Source organism: Stegodyphus dumicola, chromosome 1 (genome assembly GCF_044657685.1).
Source record: "Stegodyphus dumicola isolate Sdum_Otavi_A_Nest chromosome 1, ASM4465768v1".
Classification (NCBI taxonomy): Eukaryota; Metazoa; Arthropoda; class Arachnida; order Araneae; family Eresidae; genus Stegodyphus; species Stegodyphus dumicola.
The window spans coordinates 166516315-166535173 of NC_140768.1; the positions used below are offsets into that span (position 1 = coordinate 166516315).

An 18859-nucleotide genomic window follows, 5' to 3' on the forward strand; every position below is an offset into this window, starting at 1 on the left:
TCCGTTAAGGCACATATCCCGGCAAAAGCTGGTGAACATTACGTTTTTTAGCTTTTCTAATTTATAAATCTTGGTTATTATTTTATTTACTGTCTCTACAAATGTATTTAGACTCTGCAATTGATTTCTTAGATCAGCAGAATTTTCTTGTTACCAATGATTTAACTTCAGGAACATCACTATGTATCTTTTTCGGGTATTCGTTTGGAATCTTCTTTCCATGTTGAAGTAATCATTGATGAATTTTCCCTTTTCGATTAATAATATTACTTATTTTTGTTTAGAAATTTTAATACTTTACAATGTTTTTGAATTATTAAATAGGAATATTTCTCTCCGAAAAGCGCAGAAACATATCCTTCAATAGATATCTTGTTTACACGCGATGTTATGAAAGCAGAACAAATTTAAAAGTAGTATATGATATTTCTCATTTGAAATAATAAGCTGGCTGTTGCCAGAAATTTGTATTCAAAAATATTTACTTTTGTTTCTTTATTGAAATCATTCAAAAAATGTGTAAACACCTTCTATATATCCGTTTGTCGGCCCCTCTCGTGGAGTTAAGGTGAGGGGATAATATGGTGAACTGGTTTTCCTGATCAAAGCCTACTCGACGAACCTGCACGAGACAAAAGTCGCCCCCCCCCCGAAAAAAAAAAAAAAAAAAAAAAACTCACTGTGCTAATTGCCCTCGCGTTAAATACAAAGACGAATGAACATGCACATGAATAAAAGCCCACGCAGTTAAAAGCTCACTCTCATAAAAGCACATATGAATAAAAGGATACATGTCTTCTATCCATATAAAAGTATTTATGATTATTACTATAAAAAAATCAAATATTTGAGTCTGATTTTTGACGTCTCAAAAACGTGTGTTTAATCCATTGTAAGGATTATGTCAATTTTCCTAACAGTTACATTTTGAGTTAAAGTTCCTTTCCTGTCTTCCTGAATTTCAACTTACAACTGCCGGCCAGAACGTAGGTTTAGAAACGCGTACAAATGAATACAAATTGACCGTGAAGTTCTACTGCCTTAGAGAGAACCAGTGATTCTGGCTAGCACGCGTCTGCCTTTTTAGGCTACTCTGTCTTAAAGTTATTAGTACGCTCGGCCGTACTTTAGGCCCTTGATAGCTTCGCCGTTATTCAGCTTTAAGGGCCCAACTCAGTTAGAATCTTGATAGCTTCGGCTATATCTTTTTAGTTAAGATTAGTTAAGTTAATTTCTTAGTTTTTGAGTTCAAGCCAGAGTGGCGGCTTTATTGTAAAACTCCAAGACGGAGTTCTTTTAAACTTTAATTTGGAATAATAAAGGGTCTTTAACCCTTTTCAAGTCTTACTTACTGTCTCACGAACTCAAGGGATTATTTGTTAGCTTACCAGTTCTTAAGATTTTTCAAATTCAACTGCTAACTTAAAAGTACACAGCATAGAATCTTACACTGGTGCTTTCGCCGGGAATCGAACCGCGGACCTCTGGAATACCGGCCCAGTGTGCAGACCACCACATCACAAAGGCACGCCAAGAAGGTGGGAGAAATACATTGTACCATGCTCCCCCGGGAAAATAAGATTTCAGAGGCAAATCTATCTAACATTCAAGTAAATGGCTTGCCAAGTTAGCGATGGATTTGAGCGACTAATAGTTGTCTCAGATTTGCCGAGAAATCTTTAAAAGTCGACCAACTTTAGACATTCTGGTCTGATTCATATATGTAATTGTAACTCTATTCGGCCCCATATGTATCTGTAACTGTATTTGCCTTCCAGAAATGTAGAAAATCGAAAGTACTGGAAATTTCTCGGTGGCCAAGCCCAGAGAGAGCATCAGTTCTCAGTTTTTAGCTCAGAGTTAACTTCGGAGTATTGAGAGATCTCCATTCGAACATCATTCTTTTGATGAATTTTGCGTTACATTGTGTTAACGGCTTTAGTACTTTGAAGTGGTAACTACTGATTGTGCTCTGTTCTACTGAGAAGAGCTGTACGAATACTTTTGTGGAAAGTCCCAGAACTGTTAAAAGTGTTTCTGTTAGGAAAAATAATTTTATAAAGCTATCATTGGTTTTGTGTGCATTCAATCTATTACGAGCCCGTATACTAGTACTACGAGTACACGTAACAACATATTTATCATTACTTTGTTTATTTCACTAAAGCAAAATAAGCTTTTATGCTTGTAGAGACATTAGGGTTTTTTTTTTTTTTTTTTTTTTTTTTTTGGAAGCAGGAGAGATGAAAAATGAGCAACGCCTTCGCCGGGAATCGAATCACGAACCTCTGGATACGCGCCCAGCATGCAGAGCACTACACCACGAAGACACGCTAAGAAGGCGGGAGAAATACCTTATATGCTTTCCGATGAAATGCGTAGCTATAATGTTTCGACGAAAAATCTAAAATTTTATTAGTCCAAAGGGGCTTTGTCTCTCATGGATTATTGCGATTTTGCGTCGAATCACTCTGTGAATGCCCGTTTCAGTTTTCAAAATGTTGTCACCAAATATTATCACCCTGTATTTTATTTGAAGAAATTAAATAATGAAGAATCTGCATAAATGTGTGTATGTTTCTCGCATTGTGATAAAACAACGCTACCTAGAGCCATCCAATTTTCAATGACGTAATCCTCCTGCGAATATGGGCATCTGGAAGCCCAAATTTGAAATTTGGAATTTGTTTTACTAGCGATTTCATATTTTGTAAAACGCTAACAAATTTTTGATTAACAAACTCAAGGATTTCAAAGCGAGCCATGGCAACGTTGCACAGAAAAAACGTTTTTATCTGGTGAGACTGTGTATGGAAAATTCTATAGATATGCTCAATTTAAAATTATTTTGCCATATTGCTCTTGAACTGAATTTTATGGCTTAAGTGCGAAGAACATGATATTTAATAAATAAAGGTAACACACAAAATGTTTAAAAAACGACCCTTCGGACTTAATGTAAAATCTGAAACCTTTCAGATTTTTATTTATTTATTTATTATTTTTTCATGTTTATTTATTCATTTTGTGTATGTGTGAAAATGAAAACTGTCCTTCTGAAGTTCCTCAAAAGCGATTTTAAGTTATATGGCTAGGACTAATTATGCGCATGTTTCAATATTAAGAAACGAGGAAAAGGTAATTTAATCAAAGAACAGAATAATGTTTTCTGTAGCTGTAACGGAATGTTTTAAGCCTCTTTAGCTCTTGAACTACAACGTAAAAACAAATTATACGCCTACATATACAACTGGAAGAATTACATGTAATGAAATTGAAAGAAGCTCATTGCAATGACTTGGCGTGGTAAATAAGTGCATAAACTAGAAATTTGCAGACGTGGCCGAATTCAGTTGTTTCCTATGGTTGACACGTATTTTTATTTAATCAGCGCAAATAAAATCGGTGCTAGAGCGCCTTGTTTTTAAACAACGTTTTATGTCCGATAAATTTGAAAAATTATTTTTTGAAGGCAGCAGCATCCTATACGTAGCAAAGACTTTTATACAAAGGCATGATTACATTTCCGATCACATTACAAGAATGTTTACATTAAAGGAATTAAATTTGAGATATATAACAGATTAATATTCGAATGCTGGGTTAAGTTCTCATTGCATTCTAGGAATAATTACCCAACAGAGATCACATGACAGATCAATTTTCATAATTACAGGAAGTAAAGATTATATTAGAAACGTTATTGCTTTGCTATATTTAGAATGAAAAGAGGAGATAATTTATTATTAGGAAGGTAGACATGATATATATTTTACATTATGTATGTAAATAAAATGTATGAAAGAAATCATTAATCTTCATTTCCAAAAATTCCTTTCGTTTTAACGAAAGACATCTCATCAATAATATAATGTTATGAATATGTTTCATCTAAACAGGTTTTTCGGCGGTGATTTAAAATTTTTGAAAATTTTTTGATATTAGTTGCAATTGAAAATAATTAACATTTAAAAAAGTTTCGAGCAAATCAGTAATGCGACAATTTTAAAAAGAAACCAACTGTTTTGGGGATTTCTCTATTTTACATAGCACAATTAATTTTTAATTATTCATTCATTTTGAATTAATTAAGTAGGAATTTAATATGTATAACAAGTACTTAAGCTGTGATTGTTATTGTTTGAAGCATAAAAAAATCACGATTTTAGTATTTATAAATTGCTTTCATTACATCTAAATGAGCAATAGTTTCTTTTGAACGTATTGTTGCAACGGGTAATAATTACATACAGTGAGAAACTACAGTAACCATAACAGATCCCATAATATACTATTCCCTTTGTATAACGCGAATGAGAGCCAGTTTTCCTTAGAAAGCTTCCCACACAGAGGCATCTTTTCTCTTAAGCAGATAGCCTATACGCACTTCGCTGAAACACAAACAACCTAACTTAATCTTTATAATTTTAATCATAATTACACTTCCATATTTCTCCTGATGTAAGTTTTTAAAATTTTATTTTCAGTATATAATCTGTTTATATATCTAATAATAATAATATCTCCTAATAATAATAATTTTAATAATTCCGCTTTTAATAATTTTTAAAAGGAAAACAAAGGATGTAATAAAATATTTATAATTATAATGCACATTATAATGCATTTAAACGATATATTTAGTTGAGGAATGTTCTTAGAAAATTGCTTCCCATATCAAATTTTCAACGAACTGAAGTATATTTGTAATTTGAAAAGAATTTAATGTATTGAAGAAATATGCTTAAGGAATTTTTACAAATTTGCAATCAGCTAAAAAGATCGTTATATGAAAAGGATTGAAAGATGTACAGCTGCCATTAAAATTAGGGAAAAAAATATATTCCTTAATATTTAAAAATTAGAATTTTATTTAATATTGGATATTCAACTAACATCTCCTCCATGTTTAAATGGTGAAATATACCTGTAATTAATTTCAGCCATATAACGTTAAAAATAGCATGAGCTTTCACAATGAGCGTTTTCATTTGCACACATAAAATAAATAAGTAAATATGAATAAAATTAACAAATAAATAAATACGAAACATTACAACTAATTATTTAAACGGAAAGCGGAAAAGCCTTTTTCTGACCTGATAAAATTAATAAATAAGGTGGTGATGAATATATAAACAGATGTATTTTTAGACATAAAAAAATTAAAAGACATCAAATATTTCCGTTTGTTATATATTTTTTTAATCTAATGGCGGGCACTTGCCTTATTTCATCATTGGCCACTTCTAAGGCAAGAAATGATGCGGCCATTTTTTATTATGGAGGCACCTAACAGGCGGCCACCATTGCCTCCTATGGATAGACGGACAGTTACAGCCATGCCTTCTCCAGGATTCGAACTCAAGCCTTTCGGTACCGCAGTCGGATCTCCTAGCTAACTGTACCGTCTGGGCGGTACCGTTATAATAACAATCATAAATATATTTTATATTGATAAAAGTCATTATGTCCTTTTATTTTTGTGGGCTTTTACTTGTATCAGCTTATATGCTTTCATTCGTGTGGGCAAATATCACTGTGGTATTTTTTTGTAGGCTTAATATCTGATCACCAGTGAACTGGGGGAACAGACACTCTTCAGCAAATGTCTCGACGAGGGGGGGGACTGAACAAAAATGATTTGGGCTGAGTCGTAGGTAGGGTTTTCAGCTCCCGAGGACAACTGAAAATTTCGCGCCTCTCCCTGTATACTAAGAATAGAAACATTTAATACTAAAATTTAGTAACATCAGTCCAGCGCCTTCTGGATGCTACGCCCGGGGACAGCCCCCTTCTAGCTTATGCCTTTGGATTTAGGCAAATGTTGAATAGTGAAATAATAAAATAAAATACTGGACCTCGACTTATTTAAAGCTCCGGCTGGAATTACAGTTTCACTCGAAAGAAAAAAAAACAACTCAGCCGGTATCCTGTCCTAAGATCTAAATACACAGTATAATGTTTTACTTCGGTATATGATAAAGACAGCTCTTTTTCTAGCACGACAATAAAAAAATGGTAAAACCGTTAAATGCGTCACTAATGAGAATGGTTAGGGTATTTAATTACGGCAAAGCCTCGAGGACTATCTGCCTAAGGGGAGAGACGCCTTCGTGAAGGGCTTTCTAAGGGAAACTGGCTCGTATACACGTTACACATGGGGAAAACCACGAAAACACCCATGCTGCCAGCCCGTTCGCGGGATTCGAACCTCGGACCGAACTACTAGTGTTCAACGACTTTACCTCTCGGCCGCTGGTGGGTCTAATGAGAATGGACAGAATGTTATAGACAGTAATAGAATATAGAAGAAATTTTAACGGAGAATGTACAGCTATGATAGCAAGCAGAGAATAGTCCAGCTCTTTCTGACCATGATTTCCTGTCAATATAATATCAGTAAAATAGCTGACAAGAATGTGACTGAGAACAAATTTCCCCCGAATCCGAGAGATTTAGGACAAAGTGACAATCTCCGAGCTCTGTGTTTTGTAAAAAGTCTACTTTCTGCGGGAAGCACTGAAACGGAAAATTTACCAGCTGTCATAAATCCATTGCACATCCAATAAGCTTCTGACATGTGGGTGGCGGGTTTTCTTTCCTTAAAAGTCTCAAGTTCCATCCAAGGGTTTGTTTCTCATGAAAAGAGAGGCATTCATTCAGAAGTTAGAATCGATTTTTAATTTATTATTAAAAATAAATTTTTTGAGATCAAAAGAATTTCCTTCTAATATTGTAATTCACTTACATAAAAGAAATGCCGGAGCCTTCTAGCGTTCTGCCTAGAATTTAATTCACCTGAAAAATTAAAAATAATTATGCCTGAGCTAGACTCCTGCGCAATTTAAGTTTTGGGCAAATCGACACCTGAATCATATACGGATTATGTACAACGGTGGCTGTCTTAATCAGGTGTCACCAAGAGAGGGTTCACTGTAATTAATAGCACAGTGGGCAGAAACAATCAGAATTACGAAATTATTATTTTCGGAGAATGCTTTGCAAAATCACTGGAACAGAATACAGAATGTAGTGCACGCGCTTATAAGACCTATATATAGTTCCGGACTATTTTGGTCATCTACCGAGGTGATTTGTCTTAGACAGGCAACCTTCAGGACTGGCATTTTACAGGCGACCATCTCCATAAGACGATTACCTTCGAAAGTGATCAGTATTTTTGAGAATATTAATAAACTTGTTATTGAACTTCACCTCTGTAAAACGACCACTTGCATACCCAAATTCTCCGGAATTATGGATTCTCATCTTTTAGAGAGGATTCACTATATTTATTTTTATTTGCAGTTGTTGCTGCTTTTTGGAAGAGCTCTGAGACTTCTAGCGACAGAAATTAATTTTCGCCGTGATTACGCAACTACTATGTCATGTGACCGATAATAAAATAGTAAAAATCTGCCCGTTAATATCTGTCTGTTCTGCGCAGAGAAAACTGAAAGTGAACGTTCCAGACGCAAACCAGCGATATAACTTGCAGCGCCATCTACAATTCAGTTGCAAGCATCATACTAGCCGTTGGTTGTCTGAAGAAGGAGAGTGTTTGCATTGGCGTGAGAGCGGCGAATTTTGTTCTGAATGCAACGGAAAATCTTTGGTTTTTTTTCGCAAAATATTTAACCGTAATTAATCAATGGAAATCTAGCTGATATAATTCAATATGCTTCACGAATCCAAACGAAAAAGTATTCTTGAATGGGTAAGATTTTAATTCTTTTGCCTAATACTGTTCGCAGTTCTTGATTTTTAAGAGTTCCTGTCTAAAAGTATTTTTTGATTTATTTCTGGGGTTGTGCATCGTATTTATTTTCAGCATCATTAAGGTTCTTGCATCAGTTGTGTTTTGTATGCATGTATGTTACTTTTATAATCAAATTATGCATTATCAGCTATTTTTGTTTCTTATATCCAAACCAAACAACATACACACAAACGGGAGCGTAATTTGAATTTGATATCTCATTTCTTTTGTCGTATGCTGACTTATGAAGAATAGCAGTATTTTTAGTGGCGAGGATTTTACGGTTAGTTAATAATGATGTATAAGACCGTGTTCTTAAATTAATAGCTAAAAAGCTAGTTACAACTTCCATATTTGGAGGAATTGATAGATGTTGAAAATGGAATGTTTCATTCCTTGAAATGAAATAACGTCTTATTTTCCGTCAAATTTGATTTTCAGCCCTGCCAAATCGACGATAAATTTCGCAGTTAAAAATAAATTCCATCTTTAATAGAATATATATCAAAAGTTTTGTTCTTAATCATAGATTCTGTTTAATATTCATAATAATCTCTGAAATACTCATCTTTTTTATTGATCGGAATGTAAATTTGACTTAAAACTGTGTTCATGTTTGGGAAGCATTTTTTCTGATAGCCATTCATTAGCCAGTGTACTTTAATATACAGACTGTAAATTTTGCCTAATAATAGTAAAATAACTGATATTTATGCAGGATATGTAAAATTTGGATTAAAGTGATAAAAATCAACTGACATTTTTAATGAAGTGCATTACTTTTCTTGCATATGCATCAGGAACTCCAGTTTACATAATTTATTAACTTAGTTAATATAAATATGATTATTTAAAAAATAGTGTGTTTTTTGCATCATTCTGTGTAATCTGTCATCACTTTTACCAAGAGATTTTAAAAATGAAATTTTATATTATAAAAATTTTGAGATTTTCTAAAAGATGAGAAAAAGTGAATTTTTTGGTTAATAAATTTCAACTCCAGGGGGGCTGTTTTCTGTGTCAGGACTCCTGCTCACCTGAAAAATCCTAGGAAGTTGAAGGGAAGAAATGGGGATGAATATGTCTTTTCAAATAATAAAATAACTTATTAAATATATCTTGTAAACAAAAATTCCCTCCCTTAAATGTAATATTTGTAAGCACTTCCGCAGAGAACCCGGTAAATGTAAACATCGCCAACTTTGGCGATAATAGTTCAAACCTGGTAACCTAGCTAATTCATCCTATTCGCTTATGCGAAGGTTGTCGTTGTTCGCATTTGGAGATTTATATTATTTTTCTCTTATTTATTATTATTTTTTCTGAATTTTTAACAACGAATAGATAGAAATATTTTCGCATAATTAAAGAACTTTTCGTCGAAAGATGCCGGTTCTCGGGTCGTCAGTTCGGGATCAAAGGAAGAAATTATGGCGGGAGGGGTGAATGCTAATTTGTAACATGGCTGTTCACGTTATGTTCTTAATTATTAACAGCTGTAAGCACGCAGAACCATGAGGTTTCCAACCCCTATAATAATTTTAAAATGTATAAAGTTCTAGTTTTATTAAAAATGCTACTGAAGAAAATTTGATTACTGTTGAAGGTTATTTGTATTGTGAAATATATTATGAAAAAGGATAGGTATTTGTTTCAACGTAAAATGCTTTAAGCTGTACGCAAGTAACTTGAAAAAAAAAAAAAATACTTAAAACTATGTAAAATGGATATATTAAAGGTCATACATTCATTAATTTATTACATGGCTCTTACCGAAATACATCAATCAACAGGCAAAGTACTTAATAGTGAAAAAAAGACATTTGTAATAGAAATATTAGTATTCTATATGAATTAGAGAAAATACATATAAGTATATTGTAAACGTAAGTATAAGAATACTAATTGTTATTTTTTAAATGAATTTAATACATTGTTTTCTGTGCTAACTTGAATTTAATAGAAATTTATTTTCGTATATCGCGTTTAACCTGTTAGTTTCATATCTACATACTTATTATCTGTGAATTTTTACTACCATTGTCTGCTAACTTGAATTTACATCACTAAAAACCACGTTTACAAAAAATCACGCTTACGGCTCGGATCATTGGCGAGTAAAACTGCAACTGCGCCAAAGGGTTCTTTCCCGAAGCGCCAACGGGTTCTCTGCGGATGAAAACCCACCAGGGTTCCTTTCCAGAATACCCATTTCATATTTTATACAATTTTACCTCTAGCTGTCCCTTATAGATTGTTAGTGAATTTTTTGTTGTTCTATTTAGGAATATGACTATTCTGTTACTTGTCTTGGAACAGAAACTGTGATTCACAAATATAAAAGTAATTTAACAGTATAATGTAAAAGTTTTCAAATTGTGTAGTTGTATATTATAAGTATATAATTAAACACTTTCAAGCTATTGTAATTAATTCTGTAGAGTCTGCGTTGGGGGTAAAAGTACTGAACGTTAGTTATTAGGCCAAACAAGTTTTCAGAAGCGAAGTCTCGGATTCTAACTCAGAAAAGTTCCATGCTAATTGGTGTGATGACTGCCCTTGATTTATTGATGCAATATTTATAATATTTGGCGTAAAATTGCTTAATTTTTAAATCACATCATCAAAAATATTTGATTAGTTTCTTGTTTTCCAGATCAGTTTCTTGTTCTAGTTTTATGTTCTTCATATTTTTAAAAATTGTATTTTCTTCTGTTCTACTGTTTTGCTTAATATTGCTATTATTGCATAAGAAATTTCTCATAAAAAATAAAGTAATTTGGTACTATTCAATTTCAAGGGCCGTAAAAAATGCCAAATTGATGTCAATGCTACCAAAAATAATTGTGGCAAGAAAGGAAGTATAATAGTAAATAACTATCTAAGATTGATGTTTTAATTTAGATGAAAGCTTAATTTCATATAATACTTTTTTATTATTATAATTTATATGGAAAAGGTTAAACATGACTGAATGGAAGCATGAGTAAATAACTATTTCAGATCATTATTATAATTTATATAGAAATTGCTAAACATAACTGAATGGATGAGTTATTCGCTACCGACTATCGTAAAGCATAATTTCGCTACCGATTTATCGCTAAAGCATAATTTCATCTCGTTGGTTGTTCAAACGTAATATTCTATAATGAATAATGCCTTTTCTTTGAAAATATTCTCGGTAAAGTGCAGAATCGCTCACGTATTTGTTTGCCGCTTTTTACAACGTTGGAAACAATTTAATTTTTGTCAATTTTCTTTTACTTTTTAAGTGAAAATAGGTTGATGTGTACATAGATAAAAGTCAAGGGTGTGCGCAGTGCCATTTTTGTGCAATTCTAGGATTTTTTCCAAGTGAAAATAGATTGATGTGCAGATGGATACCGAGTATGTGCAATTCTTAAAAATGCATCAAGCAGTGGGTGATTCTGCACCCAAAATTCTATTGCCGACTTTTCGTCATGGGCAATTCCCAAATTGTTAAATCCATAGGATATCAAAAAAGGATTTAAGGGGTGATGGAACCCCAAAATCTTCAAAAAATTGTGATTTTCGGATTTTTGCATTTTCAAATTCTCTACACTTTTATCTTTCTAAAAATACCATTCTTTAATCTCTATAAATGTTAGAACTGTGTAAAAAAAAAAAAAAAAATCTAGTTTTAATTTGTCATCTACCGCTTTGATCAATGAGGATTTTTACATAAAAACGCGTTTTTCTCCAAGCGTGACTTTTTTATACTCGATGTACCTTTACTCAGCTCACAGGTATCTAAACTTTTTATGGCTTATATATTAGGTTCCCTAATATTTACTGAAATGAGCTTTTTGTGATAAACTAAGAAAAAAAAAAAATTAAAATTTTTTTGTGTGAGAAAAGTGCTAAATTTTACTATGCCTAACAAAATATTCTGTAATTTACTCTAAAATTCAAAATGTTTCAAAAGCTCATTTCAGTATAATCAGATAGGTATACTTTAATTACAGAAAAAAGTTCAAGCTTGTATCTACAGCAGATTTTGAGAAAAGGTACATCGAAAATGGCCAATTTAACATTGTTGGTATAGGGGTTTCTGATACCCCTTAAAATCAAAAAAAAAGGATTTAAAAATTAAACTACTATGTCAATGGCGTCTTAAGAAATATAGAACTATATAAACTTAACGCTATCTGAAATCAATGCGTATGCTAGATTTGGCGTGCTGTTAAATGGGCGCGTTTGCTAGATCTTGCGCATACATTTTCGCTGCAAGTTTTTTACGGCCCTCAAAACCGAATAGTACCAGTAATTTTGGTATATTTGTCCCCTTGCATTTAATTTTATATGATTTCTTCCTTGATACGGGATATAGCGGCATAGCCTTGAACAATTATCAATTTTATGAATACTTTTTTTTTTTTTTTTTTAGTTAATAGGATTTTGATATACCAGCCAGTTGCGGTGCGTGTTTGGGCATACCCCCTCTAATCATAGACCTCGAGGGGTCAGCATTGAACCAGCTGGGAATCCCTGCTAAAAGTCAGCCATATTTATTTAACGACCAACTGAAGCAGAGTCCCCCTTTTTTTTAAGAGCATGGAATTTTACACACTGTGTGAAAGGAAATTATTTATTGGGAGGTGTGAAGTAATTGGAGATGTAATGTAAAAAACTACAGGGAAAGAAAAATGTCTTTCTGCTGAGAATTTGTTTTATGGTTCCAGGATTCCTTTTTTAAGTGTTTTGCACTTCATATAGTGTTGAGACTGGAAAATTTAGCTTCTATCCGATGATGCAATAAACAGTTAAATATCAGTGAAAATCGGAAAAGAACACTATTTGATTCAATAATAGCTGCAGTTGCCAGGTTATGGCCTCCACAAAGGCAAATAAATTTTATTTTCTGTATATATTGTGATCTTTCATTTTTTGAAGATTGACATGTTGTTTTCTAATTTTCGCTTCATGTATGCATACTGTACAGTGTTTGATTACAGGGATTATTTACATTGTTCATATTTCTGCATCTTTTGCTGTCCTGTATTTCTTTCCATAACTGAATGAACGATATAGAATTTTTAATTTTTGTTCTAAAATTTCAGGTTTATTACCGAATGTTGCTTTTTGTTATTACTTATGAACTGTAAAGGTAGCCAGCCGTTTTTCACCTATACACAAAGTTGTCAACTTTTCATTATGATGTGGATAGTCAAAAAGTACTCATTTTTATTCTTTTAATTAGAATTCTTGCATTCTAAAATTTTATACTTCCAATTTAAATAAAATAGGTAACCTGTAGTGGTAGTGCTGTTAAGACATTAATAGTATCGTTCTGTGGTGAACATTTTGTGTAGCAAGGGGTAGTTGCAATCTTTTATTAGTATCGTTCTGTGGTGAACATTTTGTGTAGCAAGGGGTAGTTGCAATCTTTTATAGCTTCCCTCCTTGAAAAAAAAAAAAAAAAAGGGAAAATTATTGTTGTTAATTTTACTGTAGCAAGAGACAATTTCAATCTTTTATTGCCCCCCCCCTTGGAAAAAACTGGAAAATTACTGTTTTTAATTTTAATAGAGTTTATAGTGACCTTTTTTTACTTAAATTAATGTGAAAACTTGCCAAATTTGGAGAGAGAGCAGCAAAAGTCACTAGACTTCGTGACATTGTGGTCTGATTCATGTATAACAGTCATTGGTATTGTAATTGAATAAATGTAATCCCTAAATGCAACTTTAAACATATATGGCCCTTGTATGCCTTTCAGTAATTTTGAGAAGTGAAGGGTACTAGAGATTCTCAGCGGCTGGAAGAAAACTGTGTAAGACCGAAGAGAGCACCAGTTTCTCAGTTATTATTAGTTTAGAGTCAACTTCAGAATATTGAGATTATTTCCATATGAGCTTCGTTGGGACATTCTAGAACTTCCCAACTAGAACTTTGAAGGCTTTCTTTTGGTAAAATATATTTTATCAAGCTAATCATTAGTTCTATGTGCATGTGATCCATTATGAACCCTATGCACACAATGAGTTTCGATATCAGAAATGGATTGAATGCCGGTGACGAAAGGGATGGAGGAGCAATTGAAACAGCTGGTGGCAACCTTTGCTGCATTCAAAGAAGAGATGAAAGCAAGCTAAGGCTTAAAAGAGAGACATGAACGCAGCAGGCCAAGAAAAGATTGAAGGGTCCATCAAACATGTCCAAGAAATGATTGAGATTAGATATACTTAAAAGCAAGTTTGTGAAGTAGAAGAAAAGTTCTGTTACTGAGCAACAAATTGAAGAGTTTCTGCTGCCAAATAACAAATTGGAGAAAGAGTTACTGATGTTGGACAACAAATCGAGTTTCTTCTGTCAGATAGAAGACAGAGTTTCTGCTGTCGAATAGCAAATCAGACAAAGAGTTTTTTTTTTTATCAAGCAAAAAAAGAGGGAGTTTCTCCTGTGAAACAAAAAATCCATAACAGAGTTTCTGCTGTTGCCAAAGAAGTTGACAGCTTAAAGAAATTCATAGGAACAGCTGGAAGCAGTTCTTGCAATTTAAAATTTTTACCCATACCTTTTCAACCCTGATTAGAGTTGTCCAAGTCCAGGAGCCAGTGAATCAAGTGATTGCTCGTCTAGACAATTTAACTAGCAAATCAATGCCTAGAGCCGAAAGAGTGGTAACACGAAACAAGCCGACCCTGAAGTGCTAGAACTGTGATGGTGAAGCCCATGTACGAAAAAAACTGCAAAGCACACCAAGGCATGGAAAATAAGACTGGAACAAGGACAGCAAGGATACTGAAAACAAATAAGTGGCCATTTCATGACCAGATATTGAGAAGCCCCATTTCAGTGCCCTTCAAATTTGTTCTATGAGTGATGGCGATAATGGACTTTTCATCATGGAATTTCTTGCAATATGATCATTGATAGAGAGCCAATGTTACTGTAATGTCTCTGAGTCTCCTCGTTGTTCCCTTATCAAAGAAGTTATCTATGCTTCATATTTTTAAGCATTTATTACACATACAAACTACACACAAAATCTCTAAAACTACACTATGAATAATTGAAAATATGTGCATTAATTATTACAGGGTAATTTTATTCTCACTAACGGCTCCCATGAGCCTTTTTCTTTTCTGACATCTCTCTTGGCCTACCTATTGGAAAACTAGACTTTTGGCACCTCTCAGACTGAGAACTAGTGCCCTCTGCATCTCATAGACTTTTGCCACCTCTCAGAGCTAGTGCTCTCTATACATCTCATTAGTTGACCTCACCTGTACATCATGCCCTCATTCAAGATTGAAATAGGGTGAAATTCTATTGAAAATATGACCAAAAAAATTATGCCAAACAATAGTTACTTACATGTTAACGTCTACAAATCCATCAATAATGAATTTCAAAGATGCATAATAAAATACTTATACTTCATCTAGTATGAAACGTCTACCAAAGCTCCAACGTACAAATGATTATCAATTAGTAATCAAAATAATTCTAAAATACAACAGAACAATACTTAAAGTGTCAGTGGGGGTTGTACAGTAGCTGCAAAAGAAAACGCAAAAAATAATCTTGAGAGTTCGTAAATGTCTATAAAGAGTTCTTTCTTCATACCAGTCACTCGATGGTCTCCACTTTGGACAATGTATTGGCATTGTTCTTAGCACCTTGGCAATCCGAAATTGTACTATCATATTTCTGTAATGCTTAGGCCTTCTTTGTAGCTTATAAGATTTACAGTGCATTCTTTGTAATGAAAGTTAATGGAATGTAATCAATTCCGCCAGGTGATCCAAAGATCCATATTTCAAACTTCTTCAGGCACGAAATCACAGCATAAGCATCCCTTTCAATGATTGTTCATGCCTGTTGTGCTTTGGTGAATTTCTGGTTAGCCTAACTAATCTGGTACGTCTTTCCATTCTTTTGCTGAGATAAGCAGGCATCAACACCGATTGAGGATGCATCACATTGAATTATAAAAGGCAACCCTGAAAAACGAGTATGAAGACAGTGCCTTGCTTCCACAAGAAACTTAACTCCTCAAATGCTTTGTCGCCTTTTTCTGTCCAGCACAGCTGTTCTGGACTTCTTCTTTTGGTGAGCTTTGTTAATGGATAAGTTCTTTCTGCATAATGTGGAATATAATATCTGTATTAATTACATAGGCCTATTATACTTTTCAGTTGCTTTTTTGTTTGATGTCTAGCTAGTTTCTGGATAGCCTCAGTTTTCTCTGGATCATTAAGATGGCTGCCTGAACTGAAGCCTGGTCCTTACTTAATACTGAATGTGAGTCTTAGCAAAGGAACATTTCTTGAGATTTACTGAAAACTTCTTTACTGAAAGTGTGTCTTGAATGTTAACTCTTGACTTTCCAATGGTATGGTCCAATATACCTTGAGCAAGTCTATGGTTCCCACTGTGGAATAAGAGTTCTTTGCGATTTTCCATAGAGAAATCATCTAGTTTCATTACTGCGTTAAGGGATCTAAAGTCTATGCATAGGCAGAGAGTACTAGTCTTTCTTCATCACACAGCCAATAGCGTATGAAATTTCTGCATTGGTTTCTTCGATCAGTCCCATTGCTAACATTTCTTCAATTTGTTTTGTCAGCTTGGGGCTTCAATGCTTCCAGTATTCGATAAATGTATGGCTTCTTTCGTTCATTGTTATTTAATCTTATTTTATGTTCTACTTTGACAATGTGTACTTTATTTACAAATAAGTTGTTAAATTTCCTCAACAAGTTCATTGTGTCATTCCTTTGGTAAAAGTATATTTTAGAGTGTCCTTTGGTGAAAATTGATTTTTTTTTAGTGCCATTCCTGTTTAGATCCAATGCCCTTCCCAGTAAAATGGCATCCAGATTAAAACAAAAAATATACAATCTCAATAAACTGCATTTTAAATCAAACAAGGAAATAAGAACGAAAATACATGTTATGGTATAATTCGGAATGCAACTGCAGAGGCACTCCGAACCTGGAAGTCCAGTGCTGTATCATTACCTCTGCTATTGTTAACAGCCTCTTGATCAGGAATAGGATATACTTCACAGTGACAAAGAGGATGTATTCATAGACTCCAACTACTATGGATTCCTTCATATTTATGTAAAATCATGAAAAACGATGAGCTACAAAAAGTATGGAAAAAACTACGGATATTGCAGAAATAGGGTAGGAGAACCAGTATGCAAAACGGAACCAACTAATTCATCTGATGATTGGCTGAATACTTGTGTCAGCATATATCACGTGTTGAATGCTTTGCTGGTTTTGAAGAATAGCCAATTGTAGATCAGTAACTCCAACCGTTAATCACTTATCAATAGTTCCCCCTCACTCCCAGGTTCATTGCTGCTTATAGGGCTTGTTTAGCCTGCGTTCGACTCCATTATTTAGATTATGGCAAGAGCTTAGTCTTGTGAGCTGTGATTCAGCCGGAAGTTTTTTGTTAATTATGCTACCTTGAACGAAGAATTTCCATGCATTAAAGCATCCAAAATTTCTGTGAATCACGCACATTGCAATGTATGCAACAAAGACTTCTCAGTTGCACATGGCAGAAAAGATGACTAAATGACATGTTTTTTATAAAAACCATAAAGAACTTGACACTCTAAAATCTAAAGAAATAGCATATTTCTTAATAAAAGATGATGAAACAGGATAAAAGCCGAATGCTATTTTGTTTGATTTTTAATTGAACATAATCTACAGATTTCCATTGTGGGTCATTCCAAACAGCTTTTCAAAGCAATGTTTGCAGATTCTTCTAGTGCAAAGAAATTTAGCTGCTGTCATACCAAAACTGCTGCTATTGTGAAAAAGCTTGCAGAAACTACTGTTGCCGATATTATAAAATCAATGTACAATACATCATTTTCAGTAAATACTGATGGAAGTAATGATAACAAACTGTACCCTTTGATTATAACATATTGTAGTAAAGAATAGAGAGTGATAATTACAGTGGTGGCCAAAATTGTGGACACTTTTGGAAATTTTTATGTTTTTGAACTTTGTATGCTTATAGAAAACGTTATGTTTCACAAAATGCAAATTTGTATATATCATTTTAAAGCGAATTTATTACTGAATTCAATACACAACACAAAATTCAATTATTTGCAATTTAAAAAAGTTAAAACGATAATAGTTATCGATATACATTAGATAGTGATGATTGCAGTGAGTTATCAGTACTTAGTAGGGTTCGATAGGATTGAGGTCAGGACTGTTTCCTGGCCATGACAACAATTTAATGCTCTTTGTACAAAACCACTCTTTCGATATTTTGGCCGTGTGGCAAGGAGCAGAATCCTGCTGAAAAATAAACGAAGCATTGTTGGGAAAGAGATCTCTGATGGAAGGTAGAAGTTTTGGTTCTAGAATAGTGTCAGTGTATTTTCTGGCATTCAGTGTCCCATCGATGACATGAAGGCGACCAATACCATCTGCTGACACGCATGACCAAATCATAACACTAACTGGGTTCTTCACAGTTGTTTGAATGCTGTCAGGATGTAGCTCTTCTCCTATTCAACGTCTTACATATTTTCGCCTATCCGAATAACTACCGAATAATGATTCTTAGTTTCATCACTCCATATAACTTGTGACCACTGATCATCTGTCCAATTAATGTGTTTCTTTGCCCACTGTAGACTTTTTTTTTTCGTTGCTGAAAATTAAGATAAGCCTTTTTCCGTGAAATTCTACCTCTTAGTCCAACATCTGTTAATCTTCTCCTGATTGTTCTTGAACTGATAGAAACACCAGCATCATTCAGATCACTTCTGATGGCCGCTGATGACATTTTTCTATCTTGGAGACATAGTCTTTATTCTTCTGTCATCAATAGATGTGGTGCACCTTTTCCGGCCTTTTCCTTCTTTGTTTTTTATTGAATTTGTCTCCTGATATCGTAAACAAAACTTTGGACTCCAGATGTAGTCACTGAACGATCCACCTGTCTTGCAATTTCAGCATAGGAAAGACCACTTTCTCGTAACACAATAATATTACATCTCTTTCCAGGTGTCCAATCTACTCTTTTATTTTATGTCATTGCTTTTTGACTAACTTAAAAATTTTTACAAAAATTCC

General features: G+C 33.7%; 1 protein-coding gene across 3 annotated transcripts in view; it reads left to right on the forward strand.

Annotated features, from left to right (window-relative positions):
* The first annotated feature begins 7529 nt into the window (after positions 1-7529).
* LOC118192107 (uncharacterized) overlaps positions 7530-18859 on the forward strand; it is a 243404-nt gene continuing 232074 nt past the window's right edge. The window contains exon 1 of one of the 3 annotated variants that reach the window (XR_015042880.1): positions 7530-7720. Coding sequence is in view for 1 of the 3 variants with exons in the window: in XM_085822981.1 (XP_085679107.1) it covers positions 7682-7720 (39 nt within the window). In the remaining 2 variants the exon portion in view is untranslated. The remainder of the gene's footprint in view (positions 7721-18859) is intronic. The other 2 variants (XR_015042879.1, XM_085822981.1) reach the window with 2 other exon arrangements.